The sequence below is a fragment of the Diospyros lotus genome, chromosome 1 (assembly GCF_014633365.1).
Source record: "Diospyros lotus cultivar Yz01 chromosome 1, ASM1463336v1, whole genome shotgun sequence".
NCBI classification, from domain to species: Eukaryota; Viridiplantae; Streptophyta; class Magnoliopsida; order Ericales; family Ebenaceae; genus Diospyros; species Diospyros lotus.
In genome coordinates, this window is record NC_068338.1 from 50194938 (window position 1) to 50219389 (window position 24452).

Here is a 24452-nt window from a genome sequence, read left to right on the forward strand (position 1 = left end):
TTGAACTATTATCCTAAAAAATTTATTCATAATTTTTAACTAATTTTTTATTTAAATATGCATTTAGTTTTTCTAACATTTGGTGTTTAGTATTAGTAATAAATCTATCAATGACACTTTTTTTTAATTGAATTAGTTTTTTTACTTTTTTTTTTTTTTTTTTATGTTTTTGATATCCAGATTCATACTTTCTATTAGACATTTTTATTCAAATAATAAATAATTTAGAACTCTTAATATTGCACTCCCAGATAAAATATTAATAAAACTTTATATTATTACCTAAAAAAAATAATCAAAACAAGCGCTTAAAAATTAACTATAATATTGAGATAAAAATAATAGAAAGAGAAATATAAAAAGGAAACTGGTTACCACGTCACCAATAATCTGTAAAAAAATATAATTTGTAGAGAAAAATCATATATGGAGAACAAGAGAGAGAGAGAGAAATGGGTGAGGGGTCAAAACTCAAAAAGCTCAAAAACTTTTATATTCACTATTTCACCCTATCGTCCTACTCTAATTCCAACGGTCACTAATTTTTTCCATTACTCAATTCTCATTTCATATATGGATTTTGAAGACTAGAATAATATAGGCTTCGTTGTGCGAAATTTAATTATCTTATCTTTTTTCTTTGATTTTTAATTTTTTATAATTATTTCTCTCTTATTATCTTCAATTGTGACTTAAAATTAATAAAAAAATTAAACATTTAGGATCTCCCATTTTTTAGGCCTCTAGGCATATGCCTAACCCGACTCTATATCAAAGTTGAGTGTCTCACCGATGGTGTCATTTCGCATCAAAATACTATTCATTGTAAATGTATCAATTTTTTATGGCGGTTACCGATGTCATTACAAGAATTTAAATTTTTTTTATTGAATCATTAAATATTTCATTAGAAAATAAAAAAAAAACTATTCTTAATTTTTCAATTTTATATTTATGAATTAGAAAATATCTTTTTTGATGTTTTCTTATTTTTAAAAAATAAAATTTATGATTTCTTTAAGCATAAAATATGAGGTGACATTTATTTAAAAATTAAGAAATAAATTTATAAAAAATTATTAAATATTAAATTCTAAAAAATATAAATCAAATTTAACCTTTACTAAATTACAACACGTATTATTTGCGTTTTAAAAATTATAACCACATCCCCTCTATTTATGGATGCACCATATAACATAACTCTAAGACTAAAAAGTAATTTACTAAAAATAGTCCGAATAATTCAAGAACCAAAACAGTCTTCGTATTATACCAATCTTCCAGATGTGCGCAAGAGCTCTTGTCTTTGTGTATAGATGATAAATAAAAAAGAAAAGAGAATTTAAGACGATAAAGTTGAGATAATGAGAAGGAACAAGAAATATTAATTACAATACATTCGGCTATTTTAATATTTTTTTGTTAAATTTTCACGAAATTGCTACAATATTCTTTTAAGTTTGAGATGCTGATTTAAAACTAAGAAATTCTTTAATCAAACTCTTTTATGAATCAATTTACATCTTAGACCAAGATCACATGTTGTTCGGTTCTTTGAATTTCACCAAGACCAAGCCCAACAAGCCTTTTTTTTAATCATAAATAAAATAGAATTCTCTGTCTCTAAACAGGATAGGATATAAAAGAACAATTTCCCAATCTCATTATGTCACTAGTGCCACTCTCACATTTCCAATTTCCCAATCCCCATTCATTGAGTTGAGTTGAGTTGACATTGTAATCTGACTAAAATGGGTCATTTTGCCTTACGACAACCACCACGCCATCGTCTGCATTATCGCTATCACCACCCCAGCTTACGATTCCTTCCAGTTCCACTTATTAACCCATTTGTCTCTGCTCTTCGCCGTGCCAATTTGTCATTTCAACCGCCGATCAAAAGCGCCGCCTCCTCCGCCGCTAACAACAGCCCTAACTTTCAGTCCGTGCGAGCGGCCTCTCCTCCGGTACCACCAACCATGATCAAAGCAATTAGGGTTCACGAACTTGGTGGCCCCGAGGTCTCTCTCTTTCTCTTTGAAATAACTTGCCATGCTTTCAAAGTTTTCTAGTCAAGTGTTTCGGGGGAAAAATCTTGATTTACCCGTATTGGTCGTGTCAATTAGGAATTAATCAACAGTGTATCTACTGAGGACTTACGAATCTTCCCAAAAATTTGACTCTCTGGTTTCGGCTCTGTTATGGATTGATTTTCTTATGCGGCGTTTCATCTTCCTTGCACTGTTCTTTGATGGGGAAATTCTTAGGATTACCTGGCTTCTCGTTCTCGATCATATTTCAAATGGGTTTGACAAATTAACAGACTTACAGCTTTTAATTATTTGATTCTTGACCTCGTATACTGATTAATTTTACATCCGATTTCAGTTTGCTATCTTTTCCCTATATGTTTTTGGGTTTATATTGAATTTCCAACTGGTCTATGCGTAGTTATTTTCTGTATTTTGACTTGCTCAATGGAAGGCTGTTGGCCGGAGAGAACATACCCAATTTGTGGAAGTTGCTGATCGATAAAGTTTTGACTCATTTCACACTGATACAGTTTGAGTTCACATTCTTAGATGCGCAGATCCATTCGGTATTGATTTGCTTGAATAGAAAATTGAACTTGTAGATTTAATTTTTCATCAATTACATATTTACATTGCTGGAAAAGCAACAACTGTGGCTGTTGCCGTGGTCAGATGTACAAAGCTTTGTGTTGCTTGAGCGTGTTGTTCATGACTATTTGTGCCATGCTTATTCAATTGAAAATCAACATGTCAACAGGTTATGAAGTGGGAAGATGTGGAAATAGGAGAGCCGAAGGACGGTGAGATCAGAGTGAAAAACAAGGCCATTGGGCTCAATTTCATTGACATCTACTACCGGAAGGGAGTTTATAAGGCATTCACAATGCCCTTTACTCCAGGTTTAGCTTTGTCTCTTATATTACTGACAAATAATATATTAAAGCTCAAATTAGAAATGACTCTGATCACCTTTGCGATGCTATAGAAGCACAACATTCCTGTGGAATGGCTTTGCGTCATCATTAACATATAAGATGTTTTACCAGTATATTCTGCTGCTATGTCAGGGCTTGTCAAGGATGTGTTATTCAGGAATTCATTTTTCAAATGCAGGTATGGAGGCAGTGGGTGTGGTGACTGCCGTCGGTCCCGGGCTAACTGGTAGAAAAGTTGGAGATGTGGTGGGTTATGCTGGTCTTCCAATGGGATCATATGCTGAGGAGCAAATCCTTCCAGCCGACAAAGTAATACCTGTTCCTCCCTCCATTGGTCCAGTTGTAGCAGCATCTGTCTTGCTTAAAGGAATGACTGCTCAGTTCCTAGTTCGCAGTTGCTTTAAGGTACCCTATTTTTTCACTTGGAGTTATCTAGATTTTAGCCTGTTAAAACAACTCATAATTTGCAATATCCTAATTATACTACTCGGATTTTGAAGTATGTTTAATTTGCAATATTTTAATTATTCTAAATTGCAACATCTTTCGGGGCATTTCCCATGGCTTCTCTGTATCCTGCTTTTGCAATGCAAGGATGAAGACAACCCGACTCTCTCTCTCTCTCTCTCAAACATGCTCGGGCACAGAGTAAGTGCTTCGATATCAAGGAACGTTAGTAAAATAAAATCACCGAATTCCTATCAAGGATAAGAAAGGCGACTGAATAAGATTTTAGATTTATTAATGAATAAGGTTTGTCCTTGATAAACCTTGCAATACCACCTTCTAATGATTGAATGGTCATACTAGCAACTCACATCTGTAAGGTGCATTTAGGGGACCTTGGCTCTAAGCTAGTGAGCCATTAAATGCTAGATTCCTGTAATAGCCACCATACATTTTATGATGATCAGGGTTGTTCTTTTTTGTTTAAGTTGTCACTAGGAAGTCCAATTAAGGGATCCTGCTGTATTAATCATTACCATCTCTCTTGTGATCCATTGTCCTACGTTCTGTTCCAGAATATTCAGGATTCAGGTGGATGGTCCAGGATGGACAACTTGTAACAAATACTCTCTTATTCTCATCACTTTTCATTGAAAATTTGTAGTGGGGGATGTTTGTCGTGTTAGTTTTCACGACATTATGTAGGATATGACTATTGTTAGTGTTACAGGTTGAACCTGGACACAAGGTTCTTGTTCAGGCAGCAGCAGGTGGTGTTGGGTCTCTCTTGTGCCAGTGGGCAAATGCTCTTGGTGCAACTGTGATTGGAACTGTCTCAACCAAAGAGAAGGCTGATCAAGCCAAAGAAGATGGATGTCATCATGTCATTATGTACAAGGAGGAGGACTTCGTGACCCGTGTGAACGAGATAACATCAGGTGAAGGTGTCGACGTTGTTTATGATTCTGTTGGAAAACATACCTTTCAGGTAATGGCCATTCTGATATTCATTATACATCCCATTAAAACTGTGTATTAGTCAACAACAACAGATCAAGAATCCCCCCCGGCCCTCTCTTCTTCTGTTGCTTCTCTTTCTTTTCCTTTGTCAATTAGCAAAGAAGGGAAACAGCATTCGGGTTTTAATGCCACTAGGCCCACTCCGTTAATTCTATCTAGCTCGCCAGTCATACCTCTTATAACTCATCTCAAAATCTGTTTTTAAATGATAAGAATTAAAAAAAACAACCCGATTGTGAACATATTTTTGAATGGGTACTGTCTTGGATGTTTTCTCTAAAAGTAGTTTTCGGCTTAAATTCCCAAGATTCTCGTTATATTCTTGTCGCGGTCTCTCTGATTGGGAATGCATCATTTTCAGGGATCATTAGATTGCCTGAAACCTTGTGGATACATGGTGAACTTTGGGCAATCCTCCGGTTTACCTGACCCTGTTCCTTTATCCGCACTCGCAGCAAAATCGCTATTCTTGACGAGGCCTTCCGTCATGCAATACACTGCAACCCGAGACCAGCTGCTGCATTCTGCGGGAGAGGTCTTCGCTAACATTGCGTCCGGCGTGTTGAGAGTTCGTGTGAATCATACGTATCCCTTGTCTCAGGCGGCGCAGGCGCATGACGACCTGGAGAGTCGAAAGACATCCGGCTCTATTGTGCTGATCCCAGATGATAATTGAGCAGCCTTTGTGTTGTAAACATCCAACAATTAATGTCTTACACGGGCAGGCTAGGGAACGGTTCCTTTGTTGCAGTTGCTGAATTGTGTTGTGGAGCTTAATTTTGATGCAGTTGCCGAATTGTGTTGTGGAGCTTAATTTTTGGTGAATTGTGTTGTGGAGCTTAAATTTGAAAAATAATGGGGGAAGTTGCAAATGCCAATTAAAGAAAAAATTGATTGAATTTACTAACGTTATTTTATATAAATAATTTAAAGACAAAATTGAGTAGTTATGGTAAAATGATTTATTTTTATTTTAAAATTAGAAACTTGTTTGTAAAACATGTAAATATAATTCTTTCTTGACTCTCATTTAAAGGATATATATATATATATAAAAGACATTTTAAATATTTACTAAATTAATATATAAATAGATAAATGAATAATCCGTTATCATTCCTAATTAACATGATGCTTTTCATTATTCTCTCAATTTGAAACAAATTTACCATTAAATTGACTTGCAATTTTAATCTGTGAAAATTTCCACGATATATGTATATATATATATAGTGTGTATGTGTGAACAATTTGCTAATATGGCGACCAGCCAGCTATTGGGTTACCTAAACCACGCTCACAAACAGCTGCTGCGTCAGATAGCTACTCTCCGCAACAGCATCATCGCTTGGAGAAGGGTATATCTGTCATTTTAATGGCTTGTGGTGGTGCCCGCACGGACACGTGAGATGAGGCGCGAATTCGAAATGTAACTTGTAATCATTTTCATTTCCGGCATAAGCCCACGCGCGGCGCTCTCGGTTGTGGAAAACTATTCTTTTTTCTTTTCTCGGATTTTCTCTCATTTTCTCTGCGTTCAGCTCTAAGGAAGGAGGAGACAATGATCATCAGTACTTAACAGTTACAGGTAACTGCATCTCTGGCATCAAAGCCAGATTTTCCTATCGAAACTACAACTTTTTCTTCTTTTTTGGTGCAATGCCACGGTTTGGCTTAATTTGTAGCACTGATATATGATCAGTATATATCCCGTCTTGGCTTTGTTCTCTCTCTTCATCCTAAAATGCAGTCGATCGAAATTCAAAGTTTCCCTTTTCTTTGCTCATACATATATATATATATATATTTATCAACTCCGATATATATAGTATAGCTCTGTCTCTCTCTCTCTCTCTCTAAGAGTCGTGTTTCTGATCTTCCCCGGCGCCGTCAGGTCGGAGTTGCCGCTACATAATTCGGTTATCATTTAATTGATCAGTCTGAGCATTGAGGTTTTCACTTTTCATACAATCACAATTACATGGTTTTTATTTTCTGTGGCTAGCTAGTAGATTAATTATGTACATGCTTAAATTAAGTTTCACTTTTTCATGAAAAATACATACATATATATATATATGCTTCAAGTTTCCATGTGATTTGGTTTCTATATCAGTCTCTTGTTTTCTGTTTCCTCCTCTATTTGTCAGCGTTGCATAGCCGCAATATATATATTAAAGTTGCTTTCCATACGTAGCTAGAACGATCGAGTATAGACAAATGTTTCTTCAGCTTTTTCGGAACCCTGAAAAAGGCTACAATCTGCTGCAGCTCCAACTTTTCGGCCGGCCGTGCTCCCCATATCGTACATATATATATATGTATATCCTCACTGTCGCCCTTAATCTCTTCTTTATTTTCTGTAGAAATTAAAACCTTTCACGAAGGTTAAAAATAGTTTGAATTAATTAATGGTGAGTTAACACCCAGCCAGCCAGCCACCCAGCCAGTAGAGATGTTTTTTCATAATTTTTCGCTATTTTTTTTTTTAAAAAAATCCCCTTTTTAAGTAAATGCGTGTCATCTTGCAAATTAATTAACGATAAAAAAAATGTTACACAAAAATATTTGAAATGTTAAGAAAATTTTGAAAAAATCTTTTACCTCTCTCTCTCTCTCTCTCTCTCTCTCTCTCTCAACTGGTGGGTTCTTATAAGCAAGCATGACTTTGTATAAGGAAACCATTTTTTCTGTTATTCGATCTGTTATCTTAATTTCACACACGCGCCTCCAGTTTGGCGAGAAGCATCCCAGAGATGCAGCACAGCAGGCACGGAAATGAACGTGAATTCGACATCACTATCACGCGCCTAATGGATCAAAAGCAATTGTTTCCGATATCATGATGCATGATTACCAATCGCATGAACGGGGGGGGGGAATATCGCCATAGAACTTTCTAGCGTGCATGTATAAATTCTCTCTCTCTAGCTGTGGAGAGAGAGTGTGTGTGTGTATCTGTAGTACTGGTTCTGATACTGCGCTTCGTCCGTTTTGCAGCAAATGATGTACTTGAAAAAGCAGGAAGGAGGAGGCACCGACGACGACGGCGCACCACCACCTTCACCTTTGGCCAGACACGAACTGAGCGAATCCGATTGTCCTAACGCAGGTATGATCATCTCTCTTTTTATATGTCCAGTCTATATATTGCTATATAACCTCTTATCATATATATATATATATATATAATTTGAAGGTTTGGCTGTTCGCAGATACCCTTGATATGGTTGAAGTTGGTTCGGCATACCAGATTGATCAAACCAAGCTGCCATCGAGAACACCAGCTCAACTAATGTCCATCCGTACTGTTATGGTAAGAAATTGATCATCGAGAAACTTTGTTCTATATTCATACAGATAAGAGTTTTGTACATGTTTGTTGGATTTTGGTTTTGGTTTTTGTTTGATCATCTTGTTTTCATCTATGCGGGGGTGTAATTTCAGGTCAGGGAGAAGTCCGAGTTGAATGTATCGGTCAGATTTCCGAGCATTAACTCGCTTCAAACATACTTCAGCGGCAGAACCGGAGAGTTGCCGGATCTAGATGAGATGTTTGTCATGGGGACAAAGCTTGCGGAGAAAGTTCTTGACAGGAAGGTCCCGTCTCAGGAATTTGATGAGAAAAAGCAGTCGGTGGATTTCTGGCTGGCAACCTCCAACTCGGTTTCTGGATTCAGCAATTTTATTTTAAAGAACTCCGGCGTATGTTTATCTGAGCTGAAATGTGAGGGGATGGTTCGCTGGGGTGCACGCCGCCAGGTCAAGTTTATCGGCCGGCATAGAGAGAACAATACTCAATCATCCTCAAGCATTGTTAGAGGAGGAGACAAAACAAGAGGTGGAGGAAATGAAGAAGAGGGTGAGGAGGAAGGAGCTGAAATAGAAGAAGAAGACGACGACGACGAGGAAGAAGCTGTGACGGAAGAAACCAATCAGAATAAACAGACCGGTAATAAACAGACTAGAAAGAGAAAATGTTATAGCTCCAAAATTGATTCGGCAGCCAAGAAAGCCAAACGTGAGAGGCAAACGCAGACCAATAAGACCAAGGCCAAGAACAAGTCCAACCAATCAGTAGTACTGAAAAACCCCCAGGACCGGTGGTCTGCAGAGAGGTGAACTTTCATTGTCCTTTTATTTTAGGTTGTCAATTGTAATCAATTTTTGGGAACTAATACCTTAATTGTATGTATGAGAAGGTACAAGCTGGCGGAGAAAAATCTTTTGGAAGTGATGAAGGCCAAGGGTGCCGTATTTGGGAACCCAATTCTCCGGCCGGAACTAAGAGCAGAGGCTCGCAAGCGAATTGGGGACACGGGTCTGCTGGACCATCTACTAAAGCACATGGCCGGGAAGGTGGCGCCTGGTGGGGCCGAGCGGTTCCGGCGGCGACACAATGCAGAAGGAGCAATGGAGTATTGGTTGGAGGGTGCGGACCTTGTTGACATAAGGAGGGAGGCTGGGGTGCAAGATCCTTATTGGACTCCTCCACCAGGTTGGAAGCCAGGAGACTGCCCGACTCAGGACCCTATCTGTGCTAAAGAGCTAAAGCAATTGAAAGAGGTGATCGCTAAATTAGAGAGGTAATATAGGAGATACCAATCTCACACTTACGACATTGATATATGATATATGATATTCAAATTATTCAGCTAATTTTTGTTCAGATGAGATATCCATTTGATTGGATGTTGCACATGGATAATATCGATAGTTGATATGAATATTAAGGCTTACTATATCCTAGTGACGCACACAGCCCTATTCGGGGGTGGTGCCATCATAATCCCCGCTTCTGGGATACAAATCTCATATACAAATTTAGTTCCTTGGTCAGAGAGAAAATACCAGTAATCTTACCGCTAGTCCTCGCATTGTTGTTTAATGGCTGTGGATAAACAGAAACATGGAACAGATGGTGCCGAAGAAACTGATGGAGGAAGAACTGGCCATACTGAGAAGGTAATTAATGACCCTCAAGTTTCATCTGTCATTTATGAACCGACCAAATATGTTATCGCTTGTTCTTGATTAATTTATTGATTGAATAGAGAAATGGAGGAGTTGTTATCAGAGAAACATACTATTATGGGTTCATATTCTTCTGGGAGCAGTCAGAAGTTGGATCCTGATACTTCCTTGGCTCCCTTGATGAGGTCTGACATTGATGGTTCATTGATCACTCTGGTAAGCAGTCAATGAACCAAGACATTAATTTCCAATGCATTGATTTCTTTGTAATTTAATTAGTTTATTTCCTTTTTTGTTGGGTTAATTTAGTTTATTTCAATATTGAATCATCAGTCAACTTTTGCAAGAATATCATTGTTCCTAATTTTTTTTTCTTGTATTACTTGCATTGGTAGGAAAAGTACAAGGGACAAATTGTGTCTATCTCGGAGAACCTGACCGGGTTTGAGGTACGCAAAAACTATTGCTAGTTTAGATGTTTTAATTTCGTTTTTGATTAAATAGTTGAGAAAAAGATTTTTTTTTTTTTTTTCTATGTTTGGATTTGATTAGCGGTTAGGTAAGGAAAGCAATATATACTATATACTATATATATATATATATTTTGAAAAATATATATATATAACTATACTCATGAAACATTTTTGCAAGAATAATTCTATACAAATAGGAAGTTGAACTAGACTGATGGGGTGGCTATAGATTTTATTATTTTGAAATAAATTATCTATCATAGTCAATAATATTTTTAAAACTATGGTGATGACTATATTATTTTTATATCAAAACACTTATTTTATCTACATCGAACAACATAACGTTTGCTCGACGCGAGCAAAATCAGAGAGATGCGTGTGCCCCTGTCCCGCGCGCCTGATATGGGCAGGAGAAGATTTCTGATTCTTATATATGGTATTTATTTGTCAAAAACTTTGATAGAAAAGTGCTTACCTGAGTTATTTTAATAAAACTTTCTAAGATCATGGAATGGAAAGATCAGATCAGTTTTTCTGAAAGCTCCGGGGGGCGCGAGCACTAAGATCTTGGGCTGAGCCCAAACCAGGTACAAAAGAAAGGGCAAACAAACCGGTCCTTAAAAACACAGCAATATAGTAACCAATGGACCCAAACATGGAATCAAACAAAGCAGAAATGAACAAGACCCAAATCCAGAGCTTGGGAGGATTGGGGGGAAATATATATAAATTTTATTTGTATCACACTATTCTTATAAATTAAAATAGTGATGCAATGGTGGAAGCAAAGAAAATAATAATGGTGCAAGTTATAAAGGATTTTATTCATGGATTCTTGTTTTATGCATCCTATTTTTTTTTTGCACAATACAATTTTAAATTTTGAAAGTAATTGAGTCGGTACACAATATAATTACTCTCTTGTACAGTTTAAAATACGTGTAATGCTAATAGTTGTATCAATTACAAATCAGTTAATTGTGATACTGTATGGATGTACGTATATGTGATGGTAGGAAGAGATAGGGAAGCTGAAGTCCAAGGTGACAGAAGAAACGAGTTGCGGCTCAGCATTGTTATTGGCGTCGACGAAAGGCTGTGCTGATGAAAAAGAGAAAAAGAAAGCTCAAGAAAAAGGAGAAGCCCTGGGAGCACAGCAACAGGAGGAGGCAAGGGATGATCTGAGGAAGAGAAATCCAACAGAAAAGATGGCCGCCGCCGCCGGAGCAAGAGCGGAGGGAAAAGCGGCAAAAATACAAAGGCTGAAGAGTGGGTTCAGGATCTGCAAGCCCCAGGGGACGTTCCTCTGGCCAAACATGGTCACCACCACCACTACCGGCAACATTTCTTCTCCTCTCTTTGCCGTCCCAACCCCGCCTTCCGTCTCTTCCTCCACCGCCAACCACCACCACCACCTCCCTGCCTCCCCCGTCAAGCCCTTGGCTGAGAAGCTACCCTTTGCTGCTACCGCTGCTGCCACTGGGGACGAGAATTTATCTACTTCCCCTGCTGGCAGCAAGACCCCTACTTGTCTCATCAACCTCAATGACCTCCCGGGTACGAACCATGGAGACATATTTTGCAGAACTGTCATGCCAACAGTAAGTATCCCAATACATAAAAAAGCATCACCCCTTACTTATAGTGGCAATTCATTTTTTTCTTTTTTTAGTGTATCAGTTGGGAATTAAGCTATAGGGTTACCATAAAGTTGTAGATGCAATGGTCTTATATCTATATATATATATATATATATATTCTGTGCTGTGCAGTTGGTATCCTCAAGTAATAGAATGAGCTACAATGAGCTGCTGCAGCAACAAGGGGGATACAATTGGTGCTCATCCGCGTCCAGCGGTTCATACTTGCAGAAGGGATCAGTGGGAAGCAGCAGCAGCTGGCTGGCTCTGGCTACTCCCAGTAGCACTCCTACGCCTACTACACTCGATGATGATGATGGCTCTGCCCGTGGAAAATCTGGATTTCAACTCAACTGCAAGGGTATGCTTTCTTAATTAGCTACCTGCGTACCTATATCTAGCTGGAGATAACCGGTATTAAGTACTACAACAATAACATATAACATCTGTCTAATTCCTTTTCATCTTTCTTTTATGTTTGACTCTGTTATAGGGCCATGCACTAGTGCTGTTTTGGGTTTGATATACAATTCTAATTAAAAAAGAGTTAAGAGACTACAATTATAATACAGGTTATGTGTGGCAATGGCCTCTCTTTTTAGGGGAAGCAGAGTTTGTAGCTTTTTCGGTCTACTCAAATCTTTTTACGCTTACCATATATGTGTGTGTGTGTGCGCGCGCGCGCGCGCGTGTAGCTTTGAAGTCCGATAAAAGAAAAAACAAAACGAACTCCCAGCTTCTGATGGCTTTACATGGCAGGTTCGGCGTTTAGCTGTTCCTGCTATTTAGGCTTATTGTTCGTTCATTGATCACATCCAACATCTATCCTTCTTGATCAAATTCTCGATGCAGAAATTCAAAAGAACAAATGTAGGCAGTAAAGTCTTCAATTCATTTAAAATTCGAAGCACTTCTTGCAGGATAATTCAATGGTTTAGAACTCATTGGAGCCTTAAGCCTCAGAGTCCCATTCTTAAAAACCACATATCAAGTCCAAATAATTTAACTATGCCTGATTACTCAATCTTAAGTAAATTTTAATTCATCAATTATTTTTATCTATAGTCTTATCTACTCAATTGTTTTAACTTTATATACCAAATTCAGAAATTAAAACAACTCAAAAAAAAAAAGACACCTGCTGCGGCAAAGTACATCATTATCGTTGGCCAATAAGTTGAAACTATGTATCAGCTATCCTCGGCACCTGAATTTATTTTCCAGTTACAAAACCAAATTGCATAGACGATGATCCACAAGCCTTGGCTTTATGTGCTTTCAATACGCCCCTACTGCAATGATGCTCAAACAAAATCATCAAAAAAGTACAAAGATTCCGTTACTCATTGATCGGAAAAAATGAATTGCTACAGCCTTGCTCCACCATTTGTGCAATTGGCACGCATCTCTTGGAAGTCGATGCATTCAGACAGTGCATCTGTGAGCTTCCTCAAATCATCCAGCGTATGAGCTGCACTTAGCGTTACCCTTAGCCTGACAAACAAAAATTCCAGAACAGATAATATGTATGATGCAAATAAGTAATACAAAACCAACTGGAGACCCCTCCATCATAAAGTTAAACTTCCATCTTCAAAATTAACAGCTACCTCAAAAACAGTCCACCCACGCCAAACCAAAATTCAAACTTCTAACTTTTTAAGCATTATGGTTTTGTTAGCTATTTAAAGTGTCTCTACATACATGTTAATTACATATTCATGTTCATCACCTTAAATGGTTAATCTGAATAAGGTTAACTGTTGCAGTTTCCGATCAGCCTGGAACCTAAAATAATGATTGGAGTGGGGAATGAAAACAGGACGTTAAGTTTCATGTCTTCGTTGTTCATTTATTTAGTGTGTCACATGCACTCTTGTTCTCTTTGAATGGGAAGAAGGTAAAGCTCCAGTATAGGACAAATTTTGTAACTCATGCCTATGAAAATATGCATCCATCAAGTAATCATCAAGGGAAACCTCAAACCAACATCTATTGGATTGTCACATCTATTGGTATCATAAATGTGCAATACTTCAAATCAAATAGAGATATATGTGAGAAACCCATGTGATTCACTATGAGAGTAAATATGGAATCCAAAACAATTTGTGCACAAACATTTAGGAAAAAGGCACAAATGAAATAACATGACAGGTAAGATACAAACACTAAGTAATATGTTCACAACAAACCTGCACGAATTAGGGGGCACTGTTGGGGGTCTGATTGCCGTTACATGAAAACCAGATTTCAGCATATACCTGCTACATGATGATTGACTGTTAACGAACATGAGAGGCACTCAACATTATAAAAATATATACGCACACATTCACAGAGAGAGAGAGAAAGAGACCGGCTAGCTTGCAGGGCCTTCTCTTCACTCCCTACAATAAGAGAAATGATGGGACTTGTAACTGGGATTCCAGTAAGAGCACGGAAGTCTTGTACTAGTTTCCAAATAGCCCTTCTACGCCATGTCTCCTTTCTTGCCACAATAACTGCAGCTGTTCAGTTATACTTGTTATGTCAACAACATAAACCAACCCCAGTAACGAAAGAAACAAGCCGTTTTCCCCTGATCTCTCATCTTACATGTAGATAACCTTATTATTAGCAGAGAATTAATTTTGCACCACATCCATGCACCTAAGTATAGCATGCATGTGGCATTCCATATGCCTCTATCCATGTGAACAGAAAGCAAACTACGTGGAGCACTGGACCAGTTAAAAAAAAGGTTCATTCTGAATCAGCTAACAAATATTAGAACAGGTAAACTCAGGAAAACACAAAAGCAAAGCGAAAAACATTAAAGTTCGGTTTACTATTTACCGTGTGCAGCGGCTGCAATGGGAACTGGTACAGAAGTAGAAAATATAAAAGAGCGACCCCTTGATTGTATGAGTTGTTTCCACCTCTTGCTGATAAATTGATTAAAAAAACCACAAATTTTTCAAAATAAGGTTCTCCAGAGGACTACATTGATGCTTAAATCCATGAGGTAAAAGACTGTCATGTGCAATGCAAATTTAAAGTTAACTACTTAAATTCTTATGGGGCATCTCAAATCAGAATGAGCTCCAGCCCCTTCCATGCAAGTTTGATTGGGGAAAGGATACAAATATACAAAAATTACCTGCATGCTATGAAGCCTCCATGGCAACCCGCAGCCTTACTCAAAGTGCCTAAGCATATATCAACATCAGTTACACAATTAAATTCCTCAGCCACACCCTCACCATTTTTTCCACAAACAAATGTTCCATGGGCCTGAAAAAACACCAAGTATGCTAGCTCTTAATGATATCATGCAAATTAGTGAATTCAGATTAAAGCATAATGTGTCAGCTAGCTTAACAAGGAAAATCTGTTGGAGTTGCACAAATAATCAAAGATGGACTGGACTGAACACCCCAGTCTTCACCAAAATCACTTTTATGTTTTTCTGGGTTTTTTTTTTTTTTTTTGACACGGGGGGAGGGGTGGGGGGGACGGGAATGGATTTTTTAGAGCCACATAAGGACCATCATTGCCATGTATTCCATATACTTGGACCTAAAAGGAAAAAATCACATTGAACCAGGATAACAACGACAGAGACAAACCATCCCTTCTCATATGGTGGACAGACCAATTAAAGAAGTACAGATTAGATGATAAGAACTGAATTTGGATTAAATCTAAGAACACATATTCCATACAAAAACCTCTTATTCCCTATGTATTTCAGCTATTATTGTCATGTAAAAGTAGATAACCAACATCAATTTTGATAAATGGAAGGCAAATTTGGATCCTAAATGACTATAAAATTTAAGAGGTGGCTAAACAGCTTCATACAGTTCCATGACAGAGGTACTTGGTAAATCTTTTTCTTTTTCTTTTTTTTTTCTTTTTTTTTTTTTTTTGTGGCAAATGAACATTCATTGAACTTACATCATCAATGACCAACAAAAATCCATGGCTCTTTCGAAGTTTCACAAGCTCACTCATTGGTGCGAAGTCCCCATCCATACTGAACAAGCTGGTAATACAACAGAAATAAGTTCCTCCTTCCACCAATTCTAAACATACATGGGCATAAGCAATTACTCGAAAACACAATTAGAAGAAGGTGATTGAAGTAAACAGGTCAACGGCATCCTTGCCAAGTCAACTTTAAAAAGAAATACTTAAAACATGAAAGATGTCATGCAAGGACAAAACTGTTTTTAACCACAATATGTTACTCTTGCTGGATCTTTTCAATATACATTATAAGATAAAGCATGGATTAGATAAGAGAACACGTGAATCTCATACTGAATGTTGTATTTTGCGCACATACCCACAAAGAAACAACATGAATAATCTTTGTCCCATGCATTAGCCTTCTCTAACTCTTCTTCTTCCCCATCCAGATTTCTTGTTCTCCCCTTCAAATTCTTCTCTTCACACCCCCCCCCCCCCCAACTTTCTGCAGATCCTTTTTGTCCCACATCATTTACTAGTTCTTTTTTTTTTTTACTAATTCTAGTTAATACTTCTAAGTGAAGACCAGTGGCGCTACAAGGTATCAAAATCTACCCATCACCACTATCATGTAAGTATACGTTAAGATGGCATTGTTTGAGTCCAACCGCGGGTCAGAATTATGATACAATTTTTTGGCCTAGCAAAGATGCCAGGGAATAAAGTGAAGCAGTTTCACAATTGGTAATCCACTAGACATGTCTTAGGCACATTATTTGGCTTCATGAGCTAAAAAGTTTATTTAAGCTAGTCTTTTAGGTGAAATTCATGGTTTTACAAGTGATACCGAAACCCAAGACCAACATTGTAAGTGCAGGCCAAGAGAGTACTTTTGAATCTAACCATAGGTCAAATATTTTAAGGTGAGATTTCCGCCCTAGCCAATATGCTAGACATTAATATAGGAGAGTTTGGTAGTCACGGAAATCTTGGGTATATATTATTTAATCATGGGAGTTGAAAAGCTCATTTAACAGTTTTAGGAGACAATTATAATTTAATACTGTAAGTGGCCACTATTTCATCCTTGAATACTCGTTCTGCCTCTTTCCTATTTTTATATGACTTGTTAGGCTGTTTTTGGTAGAGATTTAGTAATGGAATGGAATGAATTATAAAAGGGGTGGAATGGAAATGAACGAAATTGAATGAAAGACTCTTTCTCTTTGTTTGGGAGGTGATAAAAGTAATGGAATTGGATTTAAGTAATGAATAGAATAAGTCTCATTTCCATCAAATCTCCTCCAATTTGGGGGAGACTAAAAGTGCTCATTTTGAGTAGACTTTCCATCCAATCCCTTTCCATTCCATTACTAAAAAACCTCTCAAACAAAGAGTGTATATTTCCATCCTTCACCATTCTATCCAATTCGTTGCTTTCCACTCTCCCAAGCACACCCTTAGGCACTAAAATGTATCCACAACTAATTGGTTCCAAATGCAGATATATTTTATTTCTTTCTGATAATAGCATAGTTTATTAGGTCAAAAGCAAGGGCATGAAGTCAAACCTCTGCCAGTCAAAAACTAAAGCAACTAATATAAAAACAAAAATCAACTATAAATTCAACTAACCTGTCAGTAACGACAACTTTTCTCTTCATTACACAACTTGATCTGTCAAAACACAAATTACCCATGAGATAAAAACAGGAGAGAATTATTAACTACATGTGGCAGATGATCAAAAAGGGTAAACAAATAACCTACAATAGTGCATTAAGGTGAGACATGTCGCAGTGTCTATAAACAAACACCTCTGCACTTCCTTGTCGTTCAGCAAGACGGATGCCATCTATAATCGAAGCATGGTTCAGAGCATCAGAAAATATGGCGACCTTTTCATCCTTCAGTGGTTTTCTCCCATTAGCTAAAACAGAGCTAACATTTCCTAAAGTTGTCATCAAGGCCATATTGGCTGAAAAGCCTGTAGGACAAAGAAGGCAATCCTATAGCATAAATATAGATCAAGAAAGGATCAGTTCTTTAACACTTTGGAAATAAGCCATATTTAAGAGATCATGGTCAAAAGGTAACAAAATAGAGTATCAAAACTCCAAGGAGCAACATATCTGTTATTTTTCATCATAACCCATCATTGTTGCAATCAAGGGCACTTGAATGAAAATCATGCGAGAAAATTAATGACCCTGTTCCTTTTCTATGACTGAAGCTGTGACGTTTTTCATCTCAAACACATTTCTGACATATACACTTAAAAAAAAAAAACCAGAAATCCTGTGAAACAAATATATCCCTGGGGTGGATAGAGGGTAAAAATTTTTCAAGTCCCCATTGCCCCGCCATGGAATTCCAGAATAAAAGCAGACTAGTTCTCTAACCAGAATAGGAAAAAAAATTACCATATTTTACAAACTTAAAAGCAGGACCATGGTTTAGACACCAAACACTGGGGGAAGGGCTGCAAAAAAACAAGGTACCCCAAGAATCAAGCAGTATAAATACTAAATCCCTTTCGCTCATTTATACACAACAAAGTTCCTCCATCATATTGCTGCATTATTTAAGCCAAGGAAGTATTTAACACAAGTGGAGAAGAGATAAACTAATCTTCAGAACAAATAAACTTAATCTGAATTGATGGAATGTACAAATTATATTCCCCCCCCCCCCCCCCCCACAACAAGGAACAACAAATTTGAGGGCAGAAAACGAATGCAGTACCTCTTTGTTCTTCAAGTCTGCCAAGCATGACTCCAGGACTCTGTGGTAATTGGTGTATCCACAAATCAGAGCAGATCCTCTTGGACCCATTCCGTGTTTCAGGACTGCCTGAAATAGAAGACAGAAAGCATATTACTCATGGCCTACAAATTACTTAACTTACAAATCAGACAGCCAGAATATAGCATCGATGACCATTTAGCCAACCTTTGCAGCTGCCTTTGAAACTGCGGGATGTGAACTCAACCCCAAGTAATCATTTCCAGAAAATAACAGTAGCTTTCGGAACTTCTCATGGGAGCAGACCCCTGCTTCATTGTCAATTTCTTGGGTCCCACAATCCACATCATCTCCTTCAGCATACAAGAGACAAAAAAACAAACCCGTCAGGAACAAGACCGCCTATCATTTTTCTTTGTTTTACAGTTGCTTTAAGAAATACCATTCGTATCTTAGCTTCAAATTGAAAGTAAAAATCAATAGACTTTAGATTGTCATCGTGTGTGCGTCGCAATTAGCGATGCAAGCGAACCTGATACGTGCTCCAAATTTTTCACGCATTGAAACGCTTTCGGGGAAAACAAAGAAGCGAAATCCTAGACTGAGATTTGAGTCTTTTACAGTGGGGAATTAGAGATAAAAGATGCGTACCTGAACTGGGGACGTCCCGGAGCCATCTCTGGAACGTGCTCTCCGCTACCTCTACTTCAATGGAGGCCCTATCCCATTGGCGCAAACCGTCGAACACCTCGAATTCGTCGGAATTAAGCGCGTTGTTTTCCTCAATTTCAGCCGATTTCCGTTCTCCGCCATCTCGAAGGTGAATGGGCCGCAGTGACCGGAGGACTTTCAGGGATTCCAACCTCGATAGCGCCTCTTCTACCCAGCGGTCCCATAAGCTCATCCCCATCTGCAAACACAAGCAGAAGTTGCGAACAATGGGAGCAAACTGCGCTGAACCCTGCGGCTAAAGCTTTCTAGAGAGAGAATGAATGATTTTGTCACAGCATTCTGTCAGAACAAGTTATTGTTGAATGGTCACGCCGGCGCCGCCACGGGGGAGAAGAAACGTCAAACCAGTGACCTGTGCTCAGCACGTTTTTTCATTTAAAAAACTTAATTTTTTTTATTATTTCAATTACATTTTTTAATTATGTAATTTTAAATTAATTATACATTTAATTTTTTATTATTTTAATTATATTCTTAAAGTAAACTTAATTTATTATCTAACAAATTTATTGAAATATATAATAATTAATTTAAAATTACATCATACATATATAATTAAAATAAAAAATTTATATCTAAATAATAAAATATACAAATAATAAAACTAAAATACGTATTTTGCCGATCAACAGCAGAGGCTTTCTCCATCAGCAGTGGACATACTTTGAATGCTCATTGGCAATAAATTTATTTATAAATAATAAATGATTATATTCAAAATAACACAATTCATAAATTCATATTTAGAAATGAATTTAAAATTAAAATTTTATTTATTCGTATCTTTCAAAATATCCTTAAATAATAACCTTGTTAGAATAAATAAAAAATAAAATGTTATTTAGTACTGTTAATGTTGTGTCATACCCTAACTATTGTTATAGCGGATTGTACTTTTTGTCATGTTTCAAAAATAAGGTTAAAAAATATTTGATAATCAATTGTGATAGTACTCTTATTTATATTGAATTCAATAATAATGCAAATGCCTTTTTATTTTAATTAATAATCTGTTTACATGCACAAGTACAATTTAATAATCGTACAACCTTTAAAACCACATCCATATTTCTTGAACTTCCGTGTTTAATCATTTGTGTCCTAAATTGAGTTGATAAACTGTTCGGGCCGCCTACGGGCCCACCCGATCAGCTCGTCTTCTAGCCCAACTCGATACTGTAGCAAATGGATCGAGTGAGATCAGTGTTTTGTGGCCCTGTCTGGTCCATAAAAAATGGGGGTGATCCATTGATTAGTGGTTAATTTTGTAAAAATTTTGTTATAATTATACCCTTCTTTCGATCTTAAATATGGTTTAAATTAGATATTAATATATATTTTATGGTTATATGTAAATTTAAATTGAAAGATGAATGAAATGAAGTTCTAAAGTAAATAATAATAATATATAAAATTATATATAATACATATATATCATTATATGCATGCATGTAATATATATATAATATAATCTAATATATATATGTGTCATGTGTAATACATATATATAATATATAATTTATTAATAACATTAAATTATTTTTATTTTTTTAGGCATGAAGAATTCAAGCCCATGAAGACTTAAAGTCCATGAAGAATTCAAGTCCATGAAGAAATTAAACCCATGGAGAAATCAAGTCCATGAAGAATTCAAATCTATGAAGAAATCAAACCCATGAAAAATTAAAGTCCATGAAGAATTCAAGCCCATGAAGAATTAAGGCCCAATTTGAGCAACCCATGGAAAATATTATTTGGAAAGGCCAAAGGATTATTTTTAATCCTAATGAAGATTAAAAACCAATTTATAGAAATCTATTTTATTTTTTATGTGAGAGCTTTATTAGGTGTGTTTTTTAGCTAAAATCCATTTAACTATTAGGTGGATATTATAGCTAAAATCCATTTAACTTTATGAGTGCTTTATTAGGTATGTATTTTAGCTAAAATCCATTTAATATTAGGTGTGTATTATAGCTAAAATCCATTTAACTTTAAGTGTGTGAGTGCCCATTAGATATAATTATGTCTAATTGAATAATTGAAATTGTGTGGTTTGTATTGCATCTTGTGGCCTATAAATAGTTCACTTGATTGTATTTGTAAGTGTGATTATTATTCTTGAATAAAAGTTTAGTTGTTTCCTTATAATTCTCTCTTTGAGAATTGTTCTTGTTCTTTCTCATTTTCTTTAGTACTTTCTCTTATAATCTTACTTTTTTCTTTCTTCTTTTAAATTCTTATGTCATTTATTATTACTTTATTATTCACCGCCTAAATGGCCGGTTAATTTGTGCCTTTAAATTTCTGCAATTTTAATTCTTGTCATTTAATTATTCAACGCCTAAATGGCCGGTTAGTTTATGCCTTTAAATTTCTGCAATTTTAATTCTTGTCATTTAATTATCCACCGCCTAAATGGCCGGTTAGTTTATGCCTTTAAATTTCTTGTCATTTAAATTCTGTTATTTAAATTACGTCATTTAAATTTATGTCAATTAACTTTCAAATAAAAATGAGTAGTTAAATCTAATCTTGGATTAAGGCAAGGACAGTGTCCAACGCCAATGATTCCCAAAGAAAGCTGCGTTTTAAATAAGTAACATTAATTTAAATTTCAGTATGAGTGTGTATTAATTATTAAAAAATCACTAGGTTTGGATTGGAGCGTAAGCCTAACTTAGAGCTTTCATGCCATGTATGAGAGTTACTAGAACTGGAAACGCTATCATACCCAAATCCGGATGATTAATTTACTTGTTTTGTATATTAATTGTAATTGAATTTATGGTAGTTGCTTAAATTAGAATCCCGCATATCATGTATGGGAATTGCTTAACCTAGAACTATCATCATCTCTAATTGCATTTAATAACAAATCCTCATATCTGAAATTAAATTAATGTTGCTAATCTTTTATGCTAAAATTTGGGAATCAACGGGTTGGTACTGAAATTGTCTTAACTCAAGCACTATCCAAATTCATATTTTTACGTTTAATGTTTATTTCAATTTTTGCCTTACTTTATTTTCTAGTATCTGTTGTCTAAAAACAAAACCATAAAAAATCTTGTTGTCAATTTGTCCAAATGCGTGTGCGTGTGTGTGACATTCTTTTTCTTTTGCCATAAATAAATCTCTCAGTGGACGACCTGGATTCATCCAGAAAATATAAATATAAATTTGGACTACAACTGCACTCGTACACTGGCGAGTATAAACCTCTCACTAAAATAAAAAAAATATAAAAATTTTATTATGATTTATTTTTATTGTGTTTTAATTGCAGGGTGAGAGTGCAGTCATCCATCAAAATAGGAATAGTCCACCATGCCTTGGCCCATTTATTAAAAGTCGTAGAATTGTTCTGGTCCCCCATTTTCCATTGCTCTGCCTAGCCCACCTTTCTTACTGGTCAAATTCAACCTGACCCACGAAATGAACAGGACGTGGGTCGGCCTGTCCATTTTCCAACTTTAAATGTATTTATTATACTATTAAATTTCAATTACTTCTCAAATTTTAAAATTCGCATGAGATGTTGATAAAATTTTATATTAATATAATATATATTAATAAATTATATATAATTATTTATTATTAATAATAAAAAAATTATTTATTAAACAATTATATTAATAATATATATATTAAATATAAAAGTGAGAGTTATATATATATATAGCGATGGAGATGGAAGAGGCGACGAACAAAGAAGAGGCCGATTTCGAAAAACAACATCCATCAAATGCACACAAATACAAGGAATTTAATGAGTTTTCAATTTACAGAACTAACGAGGGAGTGTAAAGATGTGAATATATGCACGCGCATTAAATATTATGTTTGTGTGATTTTAATATTTGATTGATATTGTTTATTATATGTAATATATGTACAGATTATTCTTATTTATTTTATTGTTATTTGAGAGTTCATTGTAATAAATTGTCAACTAAATTTTTGTATGGATTATTTTTGTTTATTAATTAAATGTTATTATGATGTTTTGTGTATAAGTAAGTAGAATGAGCTATGAGGTATTAAATTTGTTTATATTTAATTTATAATTTTAATATTAAATTTTACTTTTCACCTTTATTTCATGTAATATAGCTTTAGTTTTAATTGATATTGCTCTTAATTAAATTTAGTTTTAATTAAATTTACATGCTAATGCTCCTAATTGTAAACAACTAAAAATAGTTTTTTCATAAAATAAAATACAAAAATAACCCTCATGGTCAGGGAATCCAATGTTCAAGAACACAAGGGATGATTCAATTCTAAAAAACATCGACAGCGTAAGTTTTAATTTATAAGAATTTGACATGAATGGTTCAATTTAAAAAAAATAAAAATCTCTTTTTTTAAATCATTGATGATCAAATGTTATTTTGAGTGTAAAATTTTATTTAAATAATGATATAAAAGTAGGAAATTTAATTCAAAATTTAATATTTTTATCTTTAGATGTTGAATCTTTGATACTTAAATAAATTTGAAATTAGTTAATCTATCATATTGAATTACTTAAATATGCAAATATTCAAAAAGAATTTATTTAATTTATTTAATTATATTTTTTATTTTAGACACAATAATTTTTTTAAATTAAAATAATATAAAAATTAAAGAGTTATCAACCACGCATGGTCGGGGAACCCAAGGTTCTTCGACCCCAAAGTGGGGTTCCCCCCTCCCTGTTGATGGTTGCGGCTATGGTGACAAGTGACAACTGGTATGTATTATTTGATATTTAATTTTTAATTTAATTTGTTCAAATTATAGAACGATTATACGTTAGTGTATATATATATATATATATATATTTATAGCGATGGAGATGGAAGAGACGACGGATGAAGAAGTGGCCAATTTCGAAAAACAACATCCACCAAAACTCGCCAGATTACAGCCACCAAAACTCGGAGATCTCCTTCATATATATATCATCTGTAGGTACTTGGCGAAGCATGACTAAGTCATCCACATCCATTCATATCATGCCATTTCTATAAAATAATCCAAATTGAGTCATATGAAGTCGGTCATATATATGAAATCGGGTTTCATCACACACAGCTTGTCCTTCTCCGTCGTCCGCCGCTCGAGCCTCCATCATTCGCTGCGGTCTAGATATATATATATATGTATATTTAACACCTATTTTTATATTTAACATATATGTATTGTATTAATATAAAATTTTATTTAAATGATTTTCAAACAAAAAGAATACAATATGTAATACTCAAGATTTTTATGAAACTCGTGCATTTGAGGAAATAGGATGTGTACAAGAAACACGGAAATTCAAGGGTAAAATTATAATTTCGAAAAAGTTCAGAAAAATACGTAATTTCTCAAAATATTAAAAATCTGTTTAAGGACCAATATAAGACGCAAGAAACTTCTTCTTAAGGACATTTGGGATCAAAATAAGGAACAACATAACTAGCCAAAAATCTAAATAGTTCGAGAGTTAAA

General features: G+C 35.5%; 3 protein-coding genes across 5 annotated transcripts; 2 read left to right on the plus strand and 1 right to left on the minus strand.

The window, feature by feature from the left end:
- Window positions 1-1677: 1677 nt before the first annotated feature.
- On the plus strand, window positions 1678-5263 carry LOC127789438 (uncharacterized). 3 transcript variants are annotated; one of them, XM_052318367.1, is made up of 7 exons: window positions 1882-2024; window positions 2130-2309; window positions 2455-2602; window positions 2794-2935; window positions 3150-3376; window positions 4149-4406; window positions 4800-5263. In XM_052318367.1, the coding sequence occupies exons 2-7, from the start codon at window positions 2221-2223 to the stop codon at window positions 5112-5114; spliced, it is 1179 nt and encodes a 392-aa protein (XP_052174327.1). In that variant the 5' UTR covers window positions 1882-2024; window positions 2130-2220; the 3' UTR covers window positions 5115-5263. The 3 variants fall into 3 exon arrangements, with proteins under 3 accessions (XP_052174326.1, XP_052174327.1, XP_052174328.1); XM_052318368.1 differs by having other exon boundaries at window positions 2488-2602; XM_052318366.1 differs by lacking the exons at window positions 2130-2309; window positions 2455-2602 and having other exon boundaries at window positions 1678-2024.
- Window positions 5264-5697: 434 nt separating this feature from the next.
- LOC127794323 (protein DYAD-like) lies at window positions 5698-12009 on the plus strand. Its single transcript, XM_052325332.1, has 10 exons — window positions 5698-5796; window positions 7439-7550; window positions 7675-7754; window positions 7886-8556; window positions 8641-9024; window positions 9344-9403; window positions 9493-9628; window positions 9808-9861; window positions 10905-11489; window positions 11661-12009. The coding sequence occupies exons 1-10, from the start codon at window positions 5698-5700 to the stop codon at window positions 11901-11903; spliced, it is 2424 nt and encodes an 807-aa protein (XP_052181292.1). The 3' UTR covers window positions 11904-12009.
- A 661-nt stretch (window positions 12010-12670) lies between these two features.
- LOC127789422 (8-amino-7-oxononanoate synthase) lies at window positions 12671-19293 on the minus strand. Its single transcript, XM_052318364.1, has 11 exons — window positions 18882-19293; window positions 18438-18583; window positions 18231-18338; window positions 17256-17494; window positions 17121-17162; window positions 15471-15558; window positions 14671-14804; window positions 14367-14455; window positions 13888-14038; window positions 13724-13792; window positions 12671-13022 (listed from the first exon to the last, which is right to left on the minus strand). Exons 1-11 carry the CDS (start codon window positions 19138-19140, stop codon window positions 12896-12898), a joined length of 1452 nt encoding a protein of 483 aa, XP_052174324.1. The 5' UTR covers window positions 19141-19293; the 3' UTR covers window positions 12671-12895.
- Window positions 19294-24452: the final 5159 nt, after the last annotated feature.

Coding starts and splice junctions, on each gene's coding strand:
- LOC127794323 (XM_052325332.1), top strand. CDS start 5,698: ATGGCGACCAGCCAGCTATTGGGTTACCTAAACCACGCTCACAAACAG. Junction 9,404..9,492: donor GAACTGGCCATACTGAGAAG/GTAATTAATGAC, acceptor TTGATTGAATAG/AGAAATGGAGGAGTTGTTAT. Junction 11,490..11,660: donor GCAGAACTGTCATGCCAACA/GTAAGTATCCCA, acceptor TGTGCTGTGCAG/TTGGTATCCTCAAGTAATAG.
- LOC127789422 (XM_052318364.1), bottom strand. CDS start 19,140: ATGGGGATGAGCTTATGGGACCGCTGGGTAGAAGAGGCGCTATCGAGG. Junction 15,559..17,120: donor AAAGTTGTCGTTACTGACAG/GTTAGTTGAATT, acceptor TTGTATTACCAG/CTTGTTCAGTATGGATGGGG. Junction 13,023..13,723: donor GTGCCCCCTAATTCGTGCAG/GTTTGTTGTGAA, acceptor TTTGTTTGTCAG/GCTAAGGGTAACGCTAAGTG.
- LOC127789438 (XM_052318366.1), top strand. CDS start 1,755: ATGGGTCATTTTGCCTTACGACAACCACCACGCCATCGTCTGCATTAT. Junction 2,936..3,149: donor CACAATGCCCTTTACTCCAG/GTTTAGCTTTGT, acceptor TTTCAAATGCAG/GTATGGAGGCAGTGGGTGTG. Junction 4,407..4,799: donor TTGGAAAACATACCTTTCAG/GTAATGGCCATT, acceptor CATCATTTTCAG/GGATCATTAGATTGCCTGAA.